Source organism: Phragmites australis, chromosome 3 (genome assembly GCF_958298935.1).
Source record: "Phragmites australis chromosome 3, lpPhrAust1.1, whole genome shotgun sequence".
Classification (NCBI taxonomy): Eukaryota; Viridiplantae; Streptophyta; class Magnoliopsida; order Poales; family Poaceae; genus Phragmites; species Phragmites australis.
The window spans coordinates 6983305-7000916 of record NC_084923.1 but is presented as its reverse complement, the minus strand read 5'-3'; the positions used below and the strand labels follow the sequence as shown (position 1 = coordinate 7000916).

The 17612-nt window shown below is 41.0% G+C and overlaps 1 protein-coding gene across 1 annotated transcript; it reads right to left on the bottom strand.

The window, feature by feature from the left end:
* Positions 1 to 1570: 1570 nt before the first annotated feature.
* Positions 1571 to 10380, bottom strand: LOC133911854 (DNA repair protein UVH3). The gene is made up of 14 exons (XM_062354285.1): positions 9904 to 10380; positions 9397 to 9593; positions 9187 to 9316; positions 8809 to 8886; positions 8639 to 8692; positions 8292 to 8476; positions 6495 to 8145; positions 6118 to 6312; positions 5902 to 5987; positions 5065 to 5338; positions 4826 to 4962; positions 3702 to 3786; positions 2704 to 3207; positions 1571 to 2291 (listed from the first exon to the last, which is right to left on the bottom strand). The coding sequence occupies exons 1-14, from the start codon at positions 10240 to 10242 to the stop codon at positions 1728 to 1730; spliced, it is 4479 nt and encodes a 1492-aa protein (XP_062210269.1). The 5' UTR covers positions 10243 to 10380; the 3' UTR covers positions 1571 to 1727.
* Between the last annotated feature and the right edge of the window lie 7232 nt (positions 10381 to 17612).

Genomic DNA, 17612 nt, shown 5'->3' with positions numbered 1-17612 from the left:
AAAGAGCTTCTTCATCCGTTGACCATTTTCTTTAGTTTCTCTCCAAGTTGTGAGCTTTTTATGGCTATGGTCATGGAATAGTTCTAAATAGAATCTCGTGTTCATATCTCATCCATGTAGCCACATGTTTTTGAGTCTTCTCTTTGTTTCTCTCTATTTGCTTCCGTTTGTATGTTTTAAGGAGAGTTGGGTGATTAAGGAGTAGATCATCTATTTTGAAAAAAATTGTAAGGCGTCTATTCACCTCCTCTAGTAATCAATCTCGGTCTTACAATTAGGGCCTGTTTGTTTCAGCTTCGGATTGTGGCTTTCAGCTTTTACAATCCGAAGCTGAAACAAACAGACAGCTTTTAGTTATAGCTTTTTAAAATTTGCTGGTTAGATTGTGGGAATCTGAGAAGCTGGTTTTTCTCAGCTTTTGATAGATTGTGAAAGTCTATTTTACTAAACTGTCTATCAAATTTTTTTAGAATCTACAATTAAAAGCTTTTCACAATCCAGCTTTTCACAATCCAGCTTTTCACAATCCAACTTCTATAAGCTGCTTTTCAGAATTTCCAGCTGAAACAAATAGGCCCTTAGTATCAGAGTCGGTTTAATCACTAATTGACCTTAACTGGTTTTATGATCCATATGTAATATGAAGATAAATGAGAAGATTTTATTATTCGATGGACGAAACTTTTCGTACTTAGAAGTTGCGTACGAAGACTTATCTTCGAAGAAAAAGAAGAGCCTTGTTAGACATTAAAACAGATTGGGAGACTTAAAAAAAAAAAAGAAATCAGTTTCTCCGCGTGTTGTACCGTGTCCACCTCATCACAGTACAAACTAAGCTTCTCAGTTGGTAGGGCAAGCTCCACACTTTTCACTTTCACCATTGTCAATAGCTTCGCAAACTAACTTGCCAATGTCATACGAGCAATTGGCAGTAAGCACGAGACGAAGGCTTACTGTTTTCATGGTAACTTTTCTCCCCGGTGCAGCTAGGCATATTCTTGCTACTTCAATTATATCTGTCATCGCTTCATCTATCGCTGTATGATTGACCAAAGTGCTGTCGGGGCGCATAAAGTCCGAAATTGAAACGGCTTAATTTCAGATCTGTGCAAGGACTCCTTATTTTCGGTTCCCACAGCCTATCGGATGAAGCGTGTACTTTATATACTTTATGTGATAGCATGCCAGATCCAATAATGTGACAGTCAGTGAGCAGAATGTAGTCTTAAAGTTATTAGGTCTAAGCCTCATACACTCTGTTTGCAATTGCAGAGAACCCTGTAAGCCTCATGCATCTTGTCAGTATTACATTTTCTTCTTCTTGGTGCTGCTTTTCTTTTTCTCTGCAGCAAGCCCGCTGCATAGAATTACCCGTCTAAACCAAACCAGCGCATCAACATCACCGACTTGCAACCAAGGTCCACAATTGACTTTCCTTGCAGTAGTTCATGGGATAACATATCCGAAAAATAAGAAGTTTCATGGGGTTGAAGCAGGTTTACGACAGAGATCAGTATACATTGATACCTACGATGGCCGTAGCTCAAAAAAAGATCGACGGAACAGGATCTCAGAACTTGCATTTTAGCGTCTATAAACTGCTCTACACAAGCAGTGTAGCAGCTGGGTGAAATACATGGAGGCCAAACACAAAATGTGAACCACACGCGCTTGAAATAAACAGGCCATAGCGGCGCGCAAGGCGTCACACACACATTGAGAACATGTCATGATTTTCTCCTGCGCTTCGTAAGCGTAGGCATGGCACTTAAACCACGGCTGGCTTCACGTCTCTGCTGAGATGAAGATGCGCCTCGGGTCTCCATACTTGCGTTCTCTGTACACTCTCCAGCCGTCGACAAGTTCGTGCTTCTACCGCTGTCTGAAACTCCATCGGTATCCTCACAGGCATCACTTGTTCCATGCCCCATTTCTGTACCAGATGGATCACCTGCTGGTTCTTGTTCGTCACCGTCCTCCATACAGAAACCACCTCCACTGAAGAGGTAGTCTTCCGGTGCAGAATCCGTCTGATTGTCCTCACGTAATTCAAAACCCTGGGAATCTTCATTGATATATTCGGCAGTGCCTGGATCCGTATGCGTCTGATTGCTGTTTATTTGACTCGTGTCCTGATGTACCAGATTAGATTGTGTGTCTTGTCCAGCCATGTCCGTGTCTGCAGCAGCTTGGCTTGGGTCATTTTCATCGTTCATCAGAACGGGAACATCATTGTCATCTGCTACATGACCATCTTCCACGTATGTTACCTGTTTCCGCTTCCTACTTGACTGCAGAAAGGCATCGGAATGTAAATATTACTGTTCCTAATATGGAGAACAAAAGAGTGCGATTTCAAGCAGGGGTAAACACGTTCACTAATGACCATACATTAACTGGCCATTTCTAGGTCAGACTAGATTTTACAAAGGTTTACGCAGGCCATCAGCAATTCAGCATGAAAATCAAATAAATTTAACATGAATCATCCAAATCTGGCAATAATTTGCCACCAAAGAATTGGCAACACTGATTTATAACCTTAGTATGAAACACATGAACCATCAGCAATTCAGCATGAATATCAGTTCAAATCATATTAGTTTTCTGGTACATAGTGCAGAAGTGTTGAAAAACTTCACTTAGAAACATGAGATAAGCACAGTATAAAAACAAACGCACAACACAATAAGAGGAGCTTACCCTTCGTAGTGCCATTCCTTCTGATTTATAATTGTTGGTATGCCTTTCATGTGAATCTTCATCTGAAGCTGAAGTAGAACATTTCATGTCGGAATCCTCCTGACTTCCTGCTGTCTCATGTCCAGCATTCGTCCTGCTGTGTCCTCTTCCTTTGGACCGACCAGAGGGGCTCCTTTTTTTTCTCTTACTGATATTGATATTTTCTTTAGTAAGCTCAACTGTATCTGCAAATCTATTAGGATCGCCAATTTCGTTATTTTCTTGACTTTCCATATTCATGAATCCAGCATTGTTGTTCCCTTTTCCTCTACCTCTACCACGGCAAGAGGAGCTTCCCGCTTTCTTCTTGGTGGTCTTGCTAGTACTGGGATTATCCTGCTCAGGTTCATCTGTGTCAGGAAAGCTTTTCCCTGTAATACCCTTGATAGCTTTTTTAATCCTTTGGCTACGAATTTTTGCAAATCTCTCGTTGAATGAATAAAATGCCTCCATGCGCAACTGAGTCTGCATATAATTAAAGCAATTTACATTAAAACACAAGAACTTTAGATACTAAACATTTTGATTGTATCACCTCGTTCCCATTTAAATCACCCGATTCCTAGCTAAATGAAACCCAAACAGAGGATTGTAACAGTGATACTTAGAAAAAGGTGGAGAATCATTTTCAAATTGACATAGCTATAAGACAAGACAAAATTGGCAATGAATTGACAAACATTTGGCTTTTAAATTGACATATGCTAAAATGGCAAGGCTACAAAATATGGTCTGAACCACCGGCAGAAGATCCAAAATATACACAAGGTTGGGTGGAATGCTGACATGTTTGTATAGTTTTTTTTTTCATTTAAAACATCGGTGCCATCTTTCTGAAAAAGATAAAACAGAATCAAACTACAGAAGTAGGTAAACAAAATCAACATTATGCATAGCATTCCATAAAAAAAAACTAGCCTAGAATGCAGTAGATACTATTGAAAACTTGCCAGACTAACCTCGTGCTTATTATACTCTCTCAAAACAGGAAGAAACAGTTCATCAGCTTTCTCCTTGCCCCACCCAAACCTTTCCCAACATAGCCTGAAGGAACTTAATATTTAGTTCTGTTGTAGCACCAAAGATGCAGAAGAAATAGGAAAAACGCTTTCATAACAGACCTGTGTTTTTTCAATATGATATTTCTTTTTCTTAAGAAAGAAACCATACAGGTTCTCTTGTGGAAGAAGATAATCACGAACCATTATTATATACAGGAATACGAGAAAACAACACTTTACAGATCAACCTCGATTCCTTACTGCTCTCTAGTGAAGTTTTTTTTTAATTTTTTTTAGTAATACATAACTTTAGTTTACTTACACAAAGCATGCATATGATGCTCTAGAGATAATATAACCTTTCAAATTATTTGCGGTTTGAATCAATTCCTAGCAATTTGATTAGATCAAATCTCTTATCGCAAAGATATCTTCAATAAAACAGCATGTTCGAACCTCAGAAGATGATGGCACATAAGTGATAAAACTATAATTATATACTAGTACAGTAAGTGCACATGATCACATTAACATCATTATACTTATGTTGATATAAGCACTTCAGTCAATTGAGCAGGCAGACAACCTCATTTGTGCGCACGCCAATACTACTTTCTTACATATGCAATCTACACTAGCCAGTATAGTCCAAACTGGTAAATGGATAATGATGGACCACACATGCAATATTAAATCAAAAGAAATGATAGCAACAAAAAAAAAAACTCATCCTCAAAAAGGAAAGAAAAGGGCATTCCATATCATAAAAAATAAATTGATATGTTCACAGAGATCTAAACAAAGCATAGCCCTGATGAATAGGACATGCACTGCTTGCAAGTATAAATTTACTCAGGTTTCGCCCTACCAGCCTGTGAGCATTACCAGCATACTAGTTGGCATATGGGCATAGTTAGGTTTACCAGGTGCTAATGCCAGTATGCCAATTATCAACAATCTAAGACTAGCACCAGCAAGAAAAACCCTGCTCCCCTTGAAAAGATATGCCTAAATGTGCAAGGGAATAAATGTCTTGCAGAGAAAGATACGTTAATCGCTTATGAAAATAATTCTCAACTTACTTGCGCAGTAGGCCTAAATCTGGCCTTCCCCATGAAAAAGGTTCTGTCGAATTGTCAACTTGAGGAGAAATGTATGCGCTTATGACTGACTCACTAGGAAAAGCTGAAGGAATATGCCAGTTCTTGCTCACGTTCCTCTGATAAATGAAGAAATAATAAGAGAAAAAACATGACCAGAATATGTATCTATAACAATCAAGCAACGACAGCAATTTACAAGTTGTATCCTGTATACTTACATGCTTACTCATAAATATTTCCTTGATGTGTTCAGTTTCGTTAGAAGATTGTTTATCATCAGAACCTTGGAGGAATTCAGGTTCCAGGCATTTTCCCTTTCCATCTGAATCATTTCCACCAGGTTTCCTTTTCTTCGATCTACTACCACTTTCCATATGCAGTTTTCCCAATATTGATGGATCCGGTGATTCAATCCATTCTTTAAACTTCTGAAGTCCATCTTCCTCAGGAAATGCATGTGCAACCTCAATAGCATTCACAATGCCAATACCACTGCACACCAGTATATTAAATAATAAACAGAAGTGCAGAACCAACAAAAATAAATGGACAAAATGAAATGTTGCATCACATTCACAGTTGGCTTAATTATGATACATCAAGTATCAATAAAATGAAAATACAATTCAGTGAAGTTCTATTTCTAAGGAACTTCTTAATTCAACTTGAGCTGAATAAGCTTGATTTGCAAATGATGAAACTCAAAACTAAAATGGCATAGTTATAGTATTACTAAACTGAATTATTTCCATCTGAAATGCATTCAAGATCCAGTTACTAACGGAACGGAAAAAAATGTAAAAACCTTTCCTAGAAAACCAAAATCGCATTCAAATCCTGGAGCAGAAATTCGAGATGCACTTCTTACAAAAGAAAATGTAACAACCCAACTAAAAAATGATACTTTGATGTTACTTTCATAAAGTAGTTAAATCAGATAGTTAGCTGGCAGGACATTGCACCATTACAACTAATAAACACTGTACATTTGCAGAATTGTTTCAAGAGGTAACAAGAATATGTAGAAGAAATTCCTAATAGTGTTTTGCTATTACCTAACTCCTTCAGTGTAGTCACTCCCAAGAAGCAGAGCCATACGAATTAATTGTTGTCTTGTTAGCCCAAGCTCAGACTCAATGTCCTGAAAAAAATTACAATATTGATTGAAAAAAGATACAGCTCGAAGGTGCATACTTCCGTTATTGCTTTGGCTGAAGTGCTGAACAGATAATGAATATATAACTGAACCAAGATGCAGAAAGAGCATAGACCTTCATAAAATATGTTTCCACATACTTCCTATCATCAAATATGTTCTTGTAAACATTCCTTGCTCCAAACAGAAAGACATCTGAATCATCAGTAACGACTCCATCAACGAGGTTAGTCATTTCCATGTATGCACATTGAGCTTCAGCTTCCATCGGTGCAATTATATATGGCAAGCCAAACATTTGGAGCAACTCCTGCATCATGCAACTATATCAGAGTGCTACTTTGTCCTCAAAAGAAAAACAGGGCTAGTATTTTCTTTCGCTACTAAACCATTATTTACTTCTATCTCTACTTCCAATGGACCTGAATTCAGATATAAACTTTGCATCAAGAATCTTAAGTTGTTCAGTGGAAAATAAGGATTGTATCAAACCTGGCATTCAGCAAACATCTCACTGCTTACAGACTCTGCATGACTTTCAAGCTTTCGCCTTTCATTTCCAAGATTTATCTGTTCTTGTCTGAGAACAGATAATTCCTCATCAAGATAAGTTGCTGATATGCTATGGTTGTCATCATAGTCACCAACTTGTGCATAATTTATCTCAGAAGTGGAAAATTTCATATCTCCCTGGGTAGCATTTTCTTTCCGTACAGCAGTGCCAGTTGGTTCATCAATCAAAAGATCCTTTTGGGGTGACTTCGAGGTTTCTCCAATATAAGCAACATCTTTGCTGCATTTTGATTTATCAGACTTCATACTGTTTTGCTTTTTGTTGTTATCACCATCACCTAAAGGCATTTCAGGAATTGTGGATGTAAATACCATCACATTGCTACCGTTAGCTTTTGAGCTGTCAGATGGTTTTTCAGCCAGATTACTAGTGGATATAGAACATAGAAGAAGGGACTCCAACGAATGAGCTCTGTGCATGTGCCCATCATTATTCACCAGTTGAGCTCGGTTTTCAATTTCTTGTCTATCAGCTCCAAGCAGTCCAGTACCATGCATCACATCATTCTCATCAGAATTAATTTCTGTTCTTGTTTCTTCGTTTGTCTCTTTCACGAGAGTTGATTCGGTATGTGAATCAGTTTTGCCAGCAGCTTCAGGTGTTTTAGGAACATCATCAGCGGATTGCAAAGATCTATCCTCAACAGATGCTTGCAAATCTTCGGTGCTCACATTTTCAGAAGCCTGCTTCTCGAAATCCTCTAAACTCCTCTTTATTGCTTCCTGTACAAGCGCTTCTTCTTCCAGATCCCCTTTCGGTACATTACATGGATTATGTTCACTACTGGAAGGAACTCCAGGTATAAAGCAATCTCCTTCCTCCCATTCCACCTCATCATCGCTGCAATTCTCTGGCAGAGATGACTTATGATCCTTCTCATCAACTTTCATAGGAATTGTTTCTCCTTCAATTACACCTTCCTCCCAAATACACTCGGAATCTTCATATTCTTCCGTCTTTTCAGCCAAGCAGTCGTCTTCAGCAAATAATTTAGATGCTGTTCCAGAGACTAAATGCAAAAATATTTCCTCATCGTTGTCCTTCACTTCAGTCTGGTCATCCGTGAAAGATATCTCCATTGTTTCCTTGTTTCCATGACAGGAACTCTTGGAAACGTTATCTGATCCTCCTATTAGTGATGACGTCTGATGGTTGTCGCTGGCAACGTCAGTAAAATCTTCATCAAGACTAAGAGAACTCCGGAGCTCGTTACTTGCAAAAAGATGTTCCGGGAAATCTGAAGGCTCTTCATTGCCTGCTGATCCTTTGTGTACATCGGTCTGTTCCCTACTTTTGACCTGCTCATTCTCTTTAATAAAATCTAAATTCCTTTGAATGTCACGAGTCATACGAATTCCCATTGCTCTGACCCTACTTACTCTAATTCGTCCTCTCTCATCACGATATGTCTCGACATCAGGCCCAAAATCCCTCAAAGGCTTGCTGTTAGGAGGCTTTGTTGTTCTAGAACTACTTGTGGGGTTGGACCTGACAACAGCAGAATTAATTTCCTTTTTTGATTTGACAATATCAACAATCTGCTCCTTTTCACCTCTTTGCGCCAGCATCCTGATCCAGATGAGAAAGTATGATCAGCTAACTGATATCACGCTGGAATATCACAAAAAGATATATGCAGGACTTTGAAAGCTTCAAATGGCCAGCCCTTGAATATAATGCACACAGCCTCAGACGCAAAGTAATACATCACTTACTGTTTATCACCAGTGAATGATGACGAGAAAATGAACTCTCTGTTAGCCTCTGATGCTATTTTTGATGTCTGGACACCCCCAAGACCCTTACCGTTTGCACACTTCTGAACTTGATCTATCTCTCGACGGAAAGCAACTGTTTTGAGATAGGACTGTATTTGAAGCTCTGAAAATTTTGCAGGTTCCTGAAAGGAGTTACAGACATTGTAGGACCGTTTCTCACAGCTTTTCATCACTAAAGGCAGCACAAGTCCTGTAAAATCATATAAAAGGATGCAAGGATGGATAGCCACCCAACAAACAGTGTACCTATGCCTCTGATACACTTACAAAAGTATGTCTATTACCTTTTTTATTTTCTGGTACTTCTGCCTGTTCTCAGCCATTACTCTCTCTCTCATCTAAAGCGAACACAAAAGAGGATAGAAGATAATCTTCCATTACTTTGAATCATATACAGTTGAAGGTACAAAAGGAAAACATAAGAATCACTAGTTTGGCAATTTGTCCTTTTTACCTGAACAAGAAGATCCAATTGCATCGATGGAGGAAGCGAAGCCAATACTGCAGGATCAATGTCCCCAGTTGTCATAGGCTGCAGTTGTAGTAGAAATTACAGTATATTTTAAACCAATCAACAAACAAACAATACAACATACAATCAAAACATAGATAGGCTCTTTTCTAAAATAAAAGAACAAGAAAGCCACAACTAGTCCAGAAATAAGCAAATACAAAACTATATAGCAGAAGTATACAGAATCTAAATTATTTAGCAAGAATCAAGCATAAACTTACAGCAATAAAATGGGGAAAAAGGAAGAAATAAAGTACGAAATTTCAACTTTTAACGACTTCATGGGAACTGTAAGTTCAATCAAAAAAATACACTAACAAATATCATCTCTTCGTCATCATCTTCATCCTCATCAATTTCAGCTCCTTGCAACAAGACACTTGTAGAATGGTGTTTCCCTTCGTCAGTGAAATCTGCCTCTTCCTCTGCAGCAAGTGATGCGGCCAGCCTTAACACATGCAAAAAAAAAATCAAGTCACTGACTTTAACCAGCAAAAAAACATGTAAGAATTACAGGAAGACACATACATTTCATCCACTTTCTCCTGGTTGACTGGTGCAACAGTTCCTCCACTGTTGCTGCCATCACCATTTTGGTTTTGATCTTCATTTATTTTCTCAGTTTCTCCAACTCTACTGTTCTCAATTTGCTTGCCCTTGGCATCATGTTTGGCCCTGTCACTCCTAATTTGTTCTGCCAATTCTTCAAGCTTCCTCGCTTTGAGCTGACAATCAAAGGTTGCACACCATCAATTATCTTGATGACTTGATCATGGCTTGCTCAAAAAACTTACAGAACTACTACATTACAAAACTGCCATATCATTGCTAAAATAATGATTACTGAAACACTTATGATGATGGGTTATTCGGGAACATAGCGAATGAGTAGGCCACACTTATTAAACATTGTGCATTGAGTTATTCGAGATCGCAAAAATTTCCCCTCTAAATCAACCACCATCCGCATCGTTAATCGTAGAGAAGATGGGTACAGAAGGGGTTAGGTAACGAAAGAGGAGAGAAGCGACTCACGTGGGACAGCAGGAGCTTCTCGGCAGTCTTGCGGACCTTGGCCTGCGCGGCGTCGCGGTGCCTGCGGCGTGCGGCGAGCGTGCGGCGCTTGAGCAGCGGCGTGGCGCCGTCGAAGACGAAGACGGGGCGAACGCGGAGGAAGAGCAGCTTGCAGATGCGGCGGAGGAACCCGAGGAGGTGCGCGTCGCGGATCATCTCGCCGCTGTCATCCCGCATCGCCCGCATGAACTGCACCATCCAGATGCTCGCGTCCACCGCCACCCGCTTCCCTGCCAGGGTCTCCACCGACACGCGCCGCCCCACCGGGGCCAGCAGCTCCCACAGCCCGTGAACTCCCATCTCCTTCTCCCCCGCGCCGGCGGCCCGGCGTCCCCGGCGGTCGGCGACTCGGCAAGGCGCGACGGTGGCGCGACGCCGAGCAGGAGCGACGGGGGCTTGTGGCTTACGGGCAACGACTCGCCATGTCGCGGTTTTGGAGTTAGGACTAAGGCCGTGGCAGGGAAAGGTCCAAGGCGTTCCCGTTTTGTCAGCTTGGGCCGGAAATATGGCCCATTTGACAGGGGTGTTGGGCTTCTTAGAAAAATAGTAGTGTTGGGCCGCTCTGGCCTAAGTAGGTGGGAGGCGAACGAATTTTTATATTTTAAATTTTAATTTTTTCCAAATTTAGTAATTTTAGGCAGTCATTTGAAAAAATTTCTATGGACGACAGGTTTTAAAAAATAAATCTGTCACCCTTCCAACGTTTGACATATTAAAAAATAAAAATACAATATTCCATAGCTCTTAAAATTGAAAACACTATGTAAATTGTCATGAAATTTTTTTAAAAAAACTTATAGCGTAGAAGATGTTATCATCTAGTTCTCATAAAAAATTTGGATCCAAAATTTATTTGTAAACTAAGAAATAATAAAAACAAATTTCAATTAAGTACGTACAAGCATCATAAAATCTGTTTTTTTTTATTTCTCATTGTACAAGTAACTTTTTGAGCTAATTTTTTTATTAAAGTTATATGAGTATCCTCTACACCATAATTTATTTTCAAAATTTTTCATTACCATTTACATAGTATTTTAATTTTTTAGAACAAGCACTTGTCGTCCTTCCAACGAGTGACAGATATATATTTGTGCTATTTTTTCAAACGACCGGTTAAAATTGCTAAATTTGAAAAATTATAATATAAAAATATAAAATATCGGAGGCGAACTGGATGGAAAGCCCACTTCAGTTTCGGGCACTTCCACTAATTGGCGGCGAATGTCAAGCCCTCGGGCAAGCGGAGGCGGCGATGGCGGCTAGCGGCGGTGAGGTCTGGCTGCGGAATGGCGTAAACGCGGCGGCGGCGTCCTAGGCGCAGAGGAGTAGTTTTGCATGTGAAAAGATAACTTGGCATATGTATATTGACTCCATTGTTGGATATGTGCCGTAGCCCATATCGCCCTATTGATCCTACAGCCACCCAATTGGTGTCATATTGTCGTGTTATCCTGATTAAACTCACAATATGGATTTACAATGAATTATAGCTTCATGGACTTTTGCAATGCGTTAGTACGCCTACAAGTTATGGATTTACACTGAATTATAGCTTCATGAACTTTTGCAGTCAACAATCACAATAGATCATTGTGGCCGTCTTAGCCTGCCAAAAGGGGCATATAGCTGCAATGCTTGCTCTTCTGGATGGCAAATGAAAAGATATGTGAGTAAGCTAGAGGGCTCTTGTTTTAGGATTGGAACATCCGTCCGTTGCGCCACTGCCGTTGCGCTCTTTATTGATTCCAGGCAACAGCTATTATTCACGGATTGCATGCCCTTGGCTATTCTGGCATTATCGATCCGCCCAGGATAATGTCAATCCATCAACCTTCCAAATGGTTTTTATGGTTCCAGTTATTTCTCAGTTGACTGCGGCGGATGTATCCACTTCGACATCGCTGTCCAGACTGTTTTGGAGTACTAGTATTGAAGCAACAAGTGTTCTACGTTTTCTGGAAACTGCATGCACAATGGACAGTGATGATTGTATGGCCAATTTTCCAATGTTTCTCTTGGTGTGAACCACATAAATATATACCTCTCTTAAATTCCAGTTTGATTATTATTTTCTCTCTCTTATGGGTGGTAATTCAGGCTAATCCACATGGTTTTTAGAGGAAACAGTAGGGTCGTCCCTTACTGATTATATATTAAAAAATAAAGAGATAGGGATACAAAGTCAAGTTATAAACCAAAAGCAAAAAAAGAAAAACAAATCAAAATAAGTTATTCTAAAGATACAAGCTATTGAAACATAGCATAAACATGACTAGGCCAAGCTCGATGGATAACCAACTTAAACTCCTTTTTGAAGATACTCCAAACTGCTTGAGTTGAGGGATGAGCTTTATTAAAAATCTAGTCATTCCTAACTTTCCAGATACTCCAACTCATTAGAATAATGATCTCCATTGCAAAAGGAACCTGTAGTTTTTTCCTAAAGCACCTCAGAGTTTTAGTTGGTCTGTGTTGAATATTAACATTAAGATTAAGCCTCGACCAGCAAATTTGAAACCAAAGCTTGTTTATACCTGGTGAAAATATCTGCACCAAATTTGAAACCAAAGCTTCATTATACCTGGTGAACATATCTGCAACAAATTTGAAAGCAAAGCTTGTTTATGCCTGGTGAAAATATTTAGTGACAAATGACTTTATACTTTTCAGCTGGTTTTTGCCTTTTGGCCTTGTGGAAGCACTTGTAGCCACCTCCTGCTACTTCTACTCCGTCTTTCATTTTTGTCTGAGTCTGATACCAGATTTTAGTTTCTCATGTTGCTTTTATCTGTTGTCATGTCTAGTTTCGGGCTGGCTGCTTGGGGTCAGTTTTTCCATCTTTTTTGCTTTGCTTAAGTACTGTGATGCATATCTGAACCTTGGTTATCTGATCTATGGTCAGAGGCCGGAGAGTTTTGTCCTGAATCCTTTAAAAAATGTCTTTGGAAACTAATAGGTTATTCTGGAAGTAGTTTTACATATGGTTCAAGCATGGAGCAGAATTTGTATTTTATTTTCCCCACAGGATAACAGAGGTCTTCTAGTATTGGTCCCATAAGCACCAAGGTTGAATGATAGAAGTATGCTTTTATTCCTTTAATTATTGGAGGTAGAAAAAATCATCCAGCTAGTTTGCTCTATAATGGAAACTCTTTCTTCTCGATTCTATACTACATGCATTTTCTAACTATGCACATATGATAGTCTAAGATTTGCTAAGTGTTATTGTTAGCTTAACTGACTTAATTATAGTTTTGCTAATTAATTAGTTGACTTTGCACATATAGTGTCACTGTCATGAAACATGATCTTCCATATAAATCTATGTTTTACAGTTTCTCAGGTGCATTCCTTCCAATTATGTAAGTCCTTTCATAGTTAAATTTATATTTGAGACACTACTATGTCTACAGAATAATAGTTGCTGGACTATATCGTACTGTTTAATTACATGAATTAGGTTGGTATAAATTTCATTCTTACGTTGTAAATCTATTATTCAAGAATGGTTGTCATGTCTACGATTTGACCTAAAATTATTATTTGCAGAGTATTATTTAGATCAATAGTGAAGTCATTTGGGTCCTAATAATTAGGTTGATATACTGCTTCGAATAGTTCAATGTTATAGACCATATTTCTTTTGATTAAAACATCTCGCCTCTCTGCACAAGACCAATAATGTCAACTATTATTCATTTCAATGTAAAGTGGAATATTACACCAGCTGTATAGTTGCATTGATATGTATCAAAGATTAAGTAAATTTGGAACTACTTGAGAATTGAGATAATGTGTCACCTATTTTGATGATAGGTAGCTGGCATTTGAGGCTCCCTAGATTTTTCCCAGATCAACAGAAGATCATTAGTTCTAGCAAAATTTTAGAGCCTGTTCTTCTTTCTCGAATAAGATCATTAGTTCTAGCAAAATTTTAGAACCTGTTCTTCTTTCTCGAATAAGTTAATGAACCTATAAATAGTGTGTTGCTACTTGGTGGGATATGTAGTGAAACTGGTGTTTAAAGTTACAATTTTTTAGGCATTCTTCTTTTCACTTGTTCTTTTTTTATTAAGGCCAAAATAATTTGCCTTCTTAAATTTTTAACAAATGATTATGGTAGCTACTAAATTTTTGTTCTGAAGTGTTTGGTTGGGGTTGATATATTATTCTGTAAGCTAAACAGATATTATACATAGTCAGAATTCAAAAAATAGAAGAGGAGTCTTCATGTTGTCGGAATGACACAACAGGGGGTTGAGAATTGAGATGATGATGATGGTTAGTGGCTTAATAATTTCGAGATAGTAAGTGGTTTATTTCCTCAGTGACCCAAGCCAATTTCAGCGGCTTCTAGCCTTTTAACGCTTGAAACATGGGGCTTCAAATATTTGGGTAATCTGGTTTGCCACCTCTCACCAAGAGCCACTCCTGAGGCTTCATGCATGTAGTGTGTGCCGCCATTTGTTTTCAGCTTTAACTGTTAGTGTTACCTTTCATGCGTATTGTATGGGTGCCTTGCTGTCGTCAAGTTGATAGGTAGTTTAGGAATGTTAGGTTTCCAATGGAGGCTTGGACGAGACTTGCGAGATGAGACAGGAAGTCACAGGGAGTGTATAAAGTTCTTCCATCCTATCCTCCTCCAGGGAAATCATCAATGCCAACATGAATGTTGTGCTCTGTGACTGTCTCTTAGATTAGATCATGAGTGAGTAACCACAAGTAGAATGGTGAGACGGAGGCGGCTCACCCTTGCGCCGGTGGCTCGGCCGGCGCCTGTGAGTCCGGTGGTGCCGGGTGCCACTCAGAGGAGGTAGCTCGTCGTGGCCGTGAGACCCTTTCTTCATCCATCCATGTGGCTATCCTTTCTTCGATAAGGTCTAGGCAACCTCATGGAGTGGAACATCCCTCTGGGAGGTTCTGGGCTCTCAGTGGGACCTCTGATTCGGAGGATGAAAGTGAGGTTGACTCGCCGAAGTTGGTCCGAGAGGCCTTGGCGGTAGGGTACATAGAGGAGGACCTATTGGTTGCGGAGGCGGACGACACGGCGGATCTGTCGTCGACGCCTTCTACTATGGTATCTCCCTTGTATGTGTCTGCAGGGATGAACAGGAACGGAGCGCTGGTGAGAAGAATCGTTGATGCGATTGTGCAACGAAAGGTGGGTGTTAGGCCATGGCGTGGCCGTTTACCGTCACCTCGGGTCTCACCGTCTCTCACGTTTGGAGATGTGCTTGAGTCTACGAGCTCAGGAAAACGTCATCATCGCTTGGTGCCTTCATCTCCGGCGCCAGCAATGGTAGCTCGATCCGGGAAATTCGGCATTCGGGTCTCACAGCCTCTCACGTTTGTAGATGTGCTTGAGGCTGCGAGCCCGGGCAAACGTCATCGTCACTTGGTGCCTTCGTCTCCTGCGTTGGGAACGGGAGCTCGATCCGGGAATTTCGGTAGTAGGGTGTCTTTTTAGGAGATTTCAAACTCAATTTTAAAACATGTCGGGCCGGTGGTTCTGAATTATAAGCCTTTAGTTCGACCTAGTATTCCTTTCTGACCCACCTTAGTCGGTTACGCTCTTCTCCAAAACGGGGAGACTTCGATAGGAAAATCCTAAGGCACCATCTCCCTTTCTTCCTCCTCTACAAACGAGGTCTTACACTGAGGCCGTACGAGCAGGCATGGAGCATGGAGAGGTGAACCAGAGAGCCCAGCATGGTGGTGTTTTGAATCGTGGCTTGGCTTAGGGCAACGACAGAGGCCAGGTGGGCTTCGTTGGTCGAGGTGGTTTTCAACCAAGTTTCAAAGCTTTCATCCCGGTCATGGCGGCAGAGGGTACCGTGGTGGTTACCAGGGGGTCGCTACCCCTACGGTGGTCATAGAGGTGGACAGTACCAACATCAACACTGGGGTCGTTTAGGCAGGAACGTCGGCCACAATGATGCTTTCCTGGGAGGCTCGACGTGAGCCTATGGTGCTCATGCTCATCAATGGTACTTGAGTGCTTCCGTCATGGGAGCAGCTGCTCCAGTACCTCATCAGTTGGGTGTACCTATAGCGGCGAATCCTATGGGTGCAGCAAACACAGGTGCTGCTCCAGCGATTCAAGGTGTCGAGCCTCCAGCTGCGCTGGTCTATTGGCGACGGTGGTTCCTGAAGGGACTGGAGGTGTTGCTGGTGGGCCGGCAGCAGAAGCATCTGCACCAATGGTTGGCTCGGGATTAAGAACTGGTGTGGTTGGTGGAGTTCAAATGGCTGTAGAGATCCCTGAGTCTTCTGCACAGGGAGCAACAAAAGATGGTATCGACAAATCTAAACCCTACTATTTTCGTTGTTATACAAAAGGTCATGTGCAAGATGAATGCTCCACAATTTTTTTTGCGATATCTGTGAAAGCGATGAGCATATAACTCATAGATGCCCTCTCTTGAAAGCAGTCAAACCAGTTGTTGTACCTTGTGGCTATGCAGTGGACGGCCTTGGGTTTTACTATATCCCACATTCATCTAGCCATAAAACTAAGAATGAATCTAAAACAGCCTTGGTCAAAGTGATTGAGGGTTCCTTGTCCGTTGCTAATGTCACAGCGGAACTACAAAGGTTGATTCCTGGTAGATGGAAGTGGGTAGTGGAGGAAAACAATGATAATTCATTTTGAACCATCTTTCCATCAAAAGCAGAATTAAAGCGAATGATGGAATGGGGTGTCATCCAAACTAAGACACAAAATGCTAAGATGGTGATTGAGGAGAGGGGTGCAAGTGAAGAGGTAAATTATATTATGCCAAAAGTATGGCAACAGTTGCGGGGGTTGTCAAAGGAACTGAGGGACTTTCTTATCATTTGGTCGGTTGGTTCGATCTTAGGAGTCACGTAGATGGTAGATATGAAATTTACAAGAAGGCGGCATGACATATGTTGATGTGGTTATTGGGGACTATCTGTATGAGTTGCAATTCAAGGCTAAACCAAACGAAAATGATGCATATCTGGTCCCTTTATTTATGGAAAACACAGAAGATAAGGATGATAAGGGTGATAAAGGTGAAGACACTTATATGGAGGATTTAGAATCGGCCCTTAATGCTCCAGAAGGTTCACACACCACGTCTTCGGGACACGTTGTTGGAGATGGCAAAACTGAAATCGGGAAAAAGGTCAACAAGTTAGCTGTGGTGGAAGCTCTCAATATCATTGATGAGGGTCACACGAAGTCTCTGGGCACGTAGAGTGCTCGGGCGAACGTGCTTTTGCCGGTGCCTTTGGGTGGGCTATGCACCTGGGCGGATGCGGCTTGGACGACGTTGTTGGGCATGTTGTGTGCTCGAGTAGACGCCCCCTTGACAGAGACGCTCAGCGGGCTGAGTGCTCGGTCGGGGGTGTCTGGCGCTGGGCCAACGGCATACGCTCAAGCGGATGAGGCTCGGACGATGTTGCTGGGTACGCCGAGTGCCTGGGTGGATGCGCCTCAGATGGAGGCACTCGATGGGCTGAGCACTTGGGTGAGTGTGTTTGGAGCTAGGCCGAATGCAACGGTGCTTGCGATGGGAGATCTTGCGGCAATTCCTGAGGCTGCTTCATCAAGTTCGCGCAGGAGCAAGAGACGGGCAGCCTCGACAGACTAAGACTCACTGGAGCAGATCACAAAACTGAAGGTGGGTTACAACATGGAC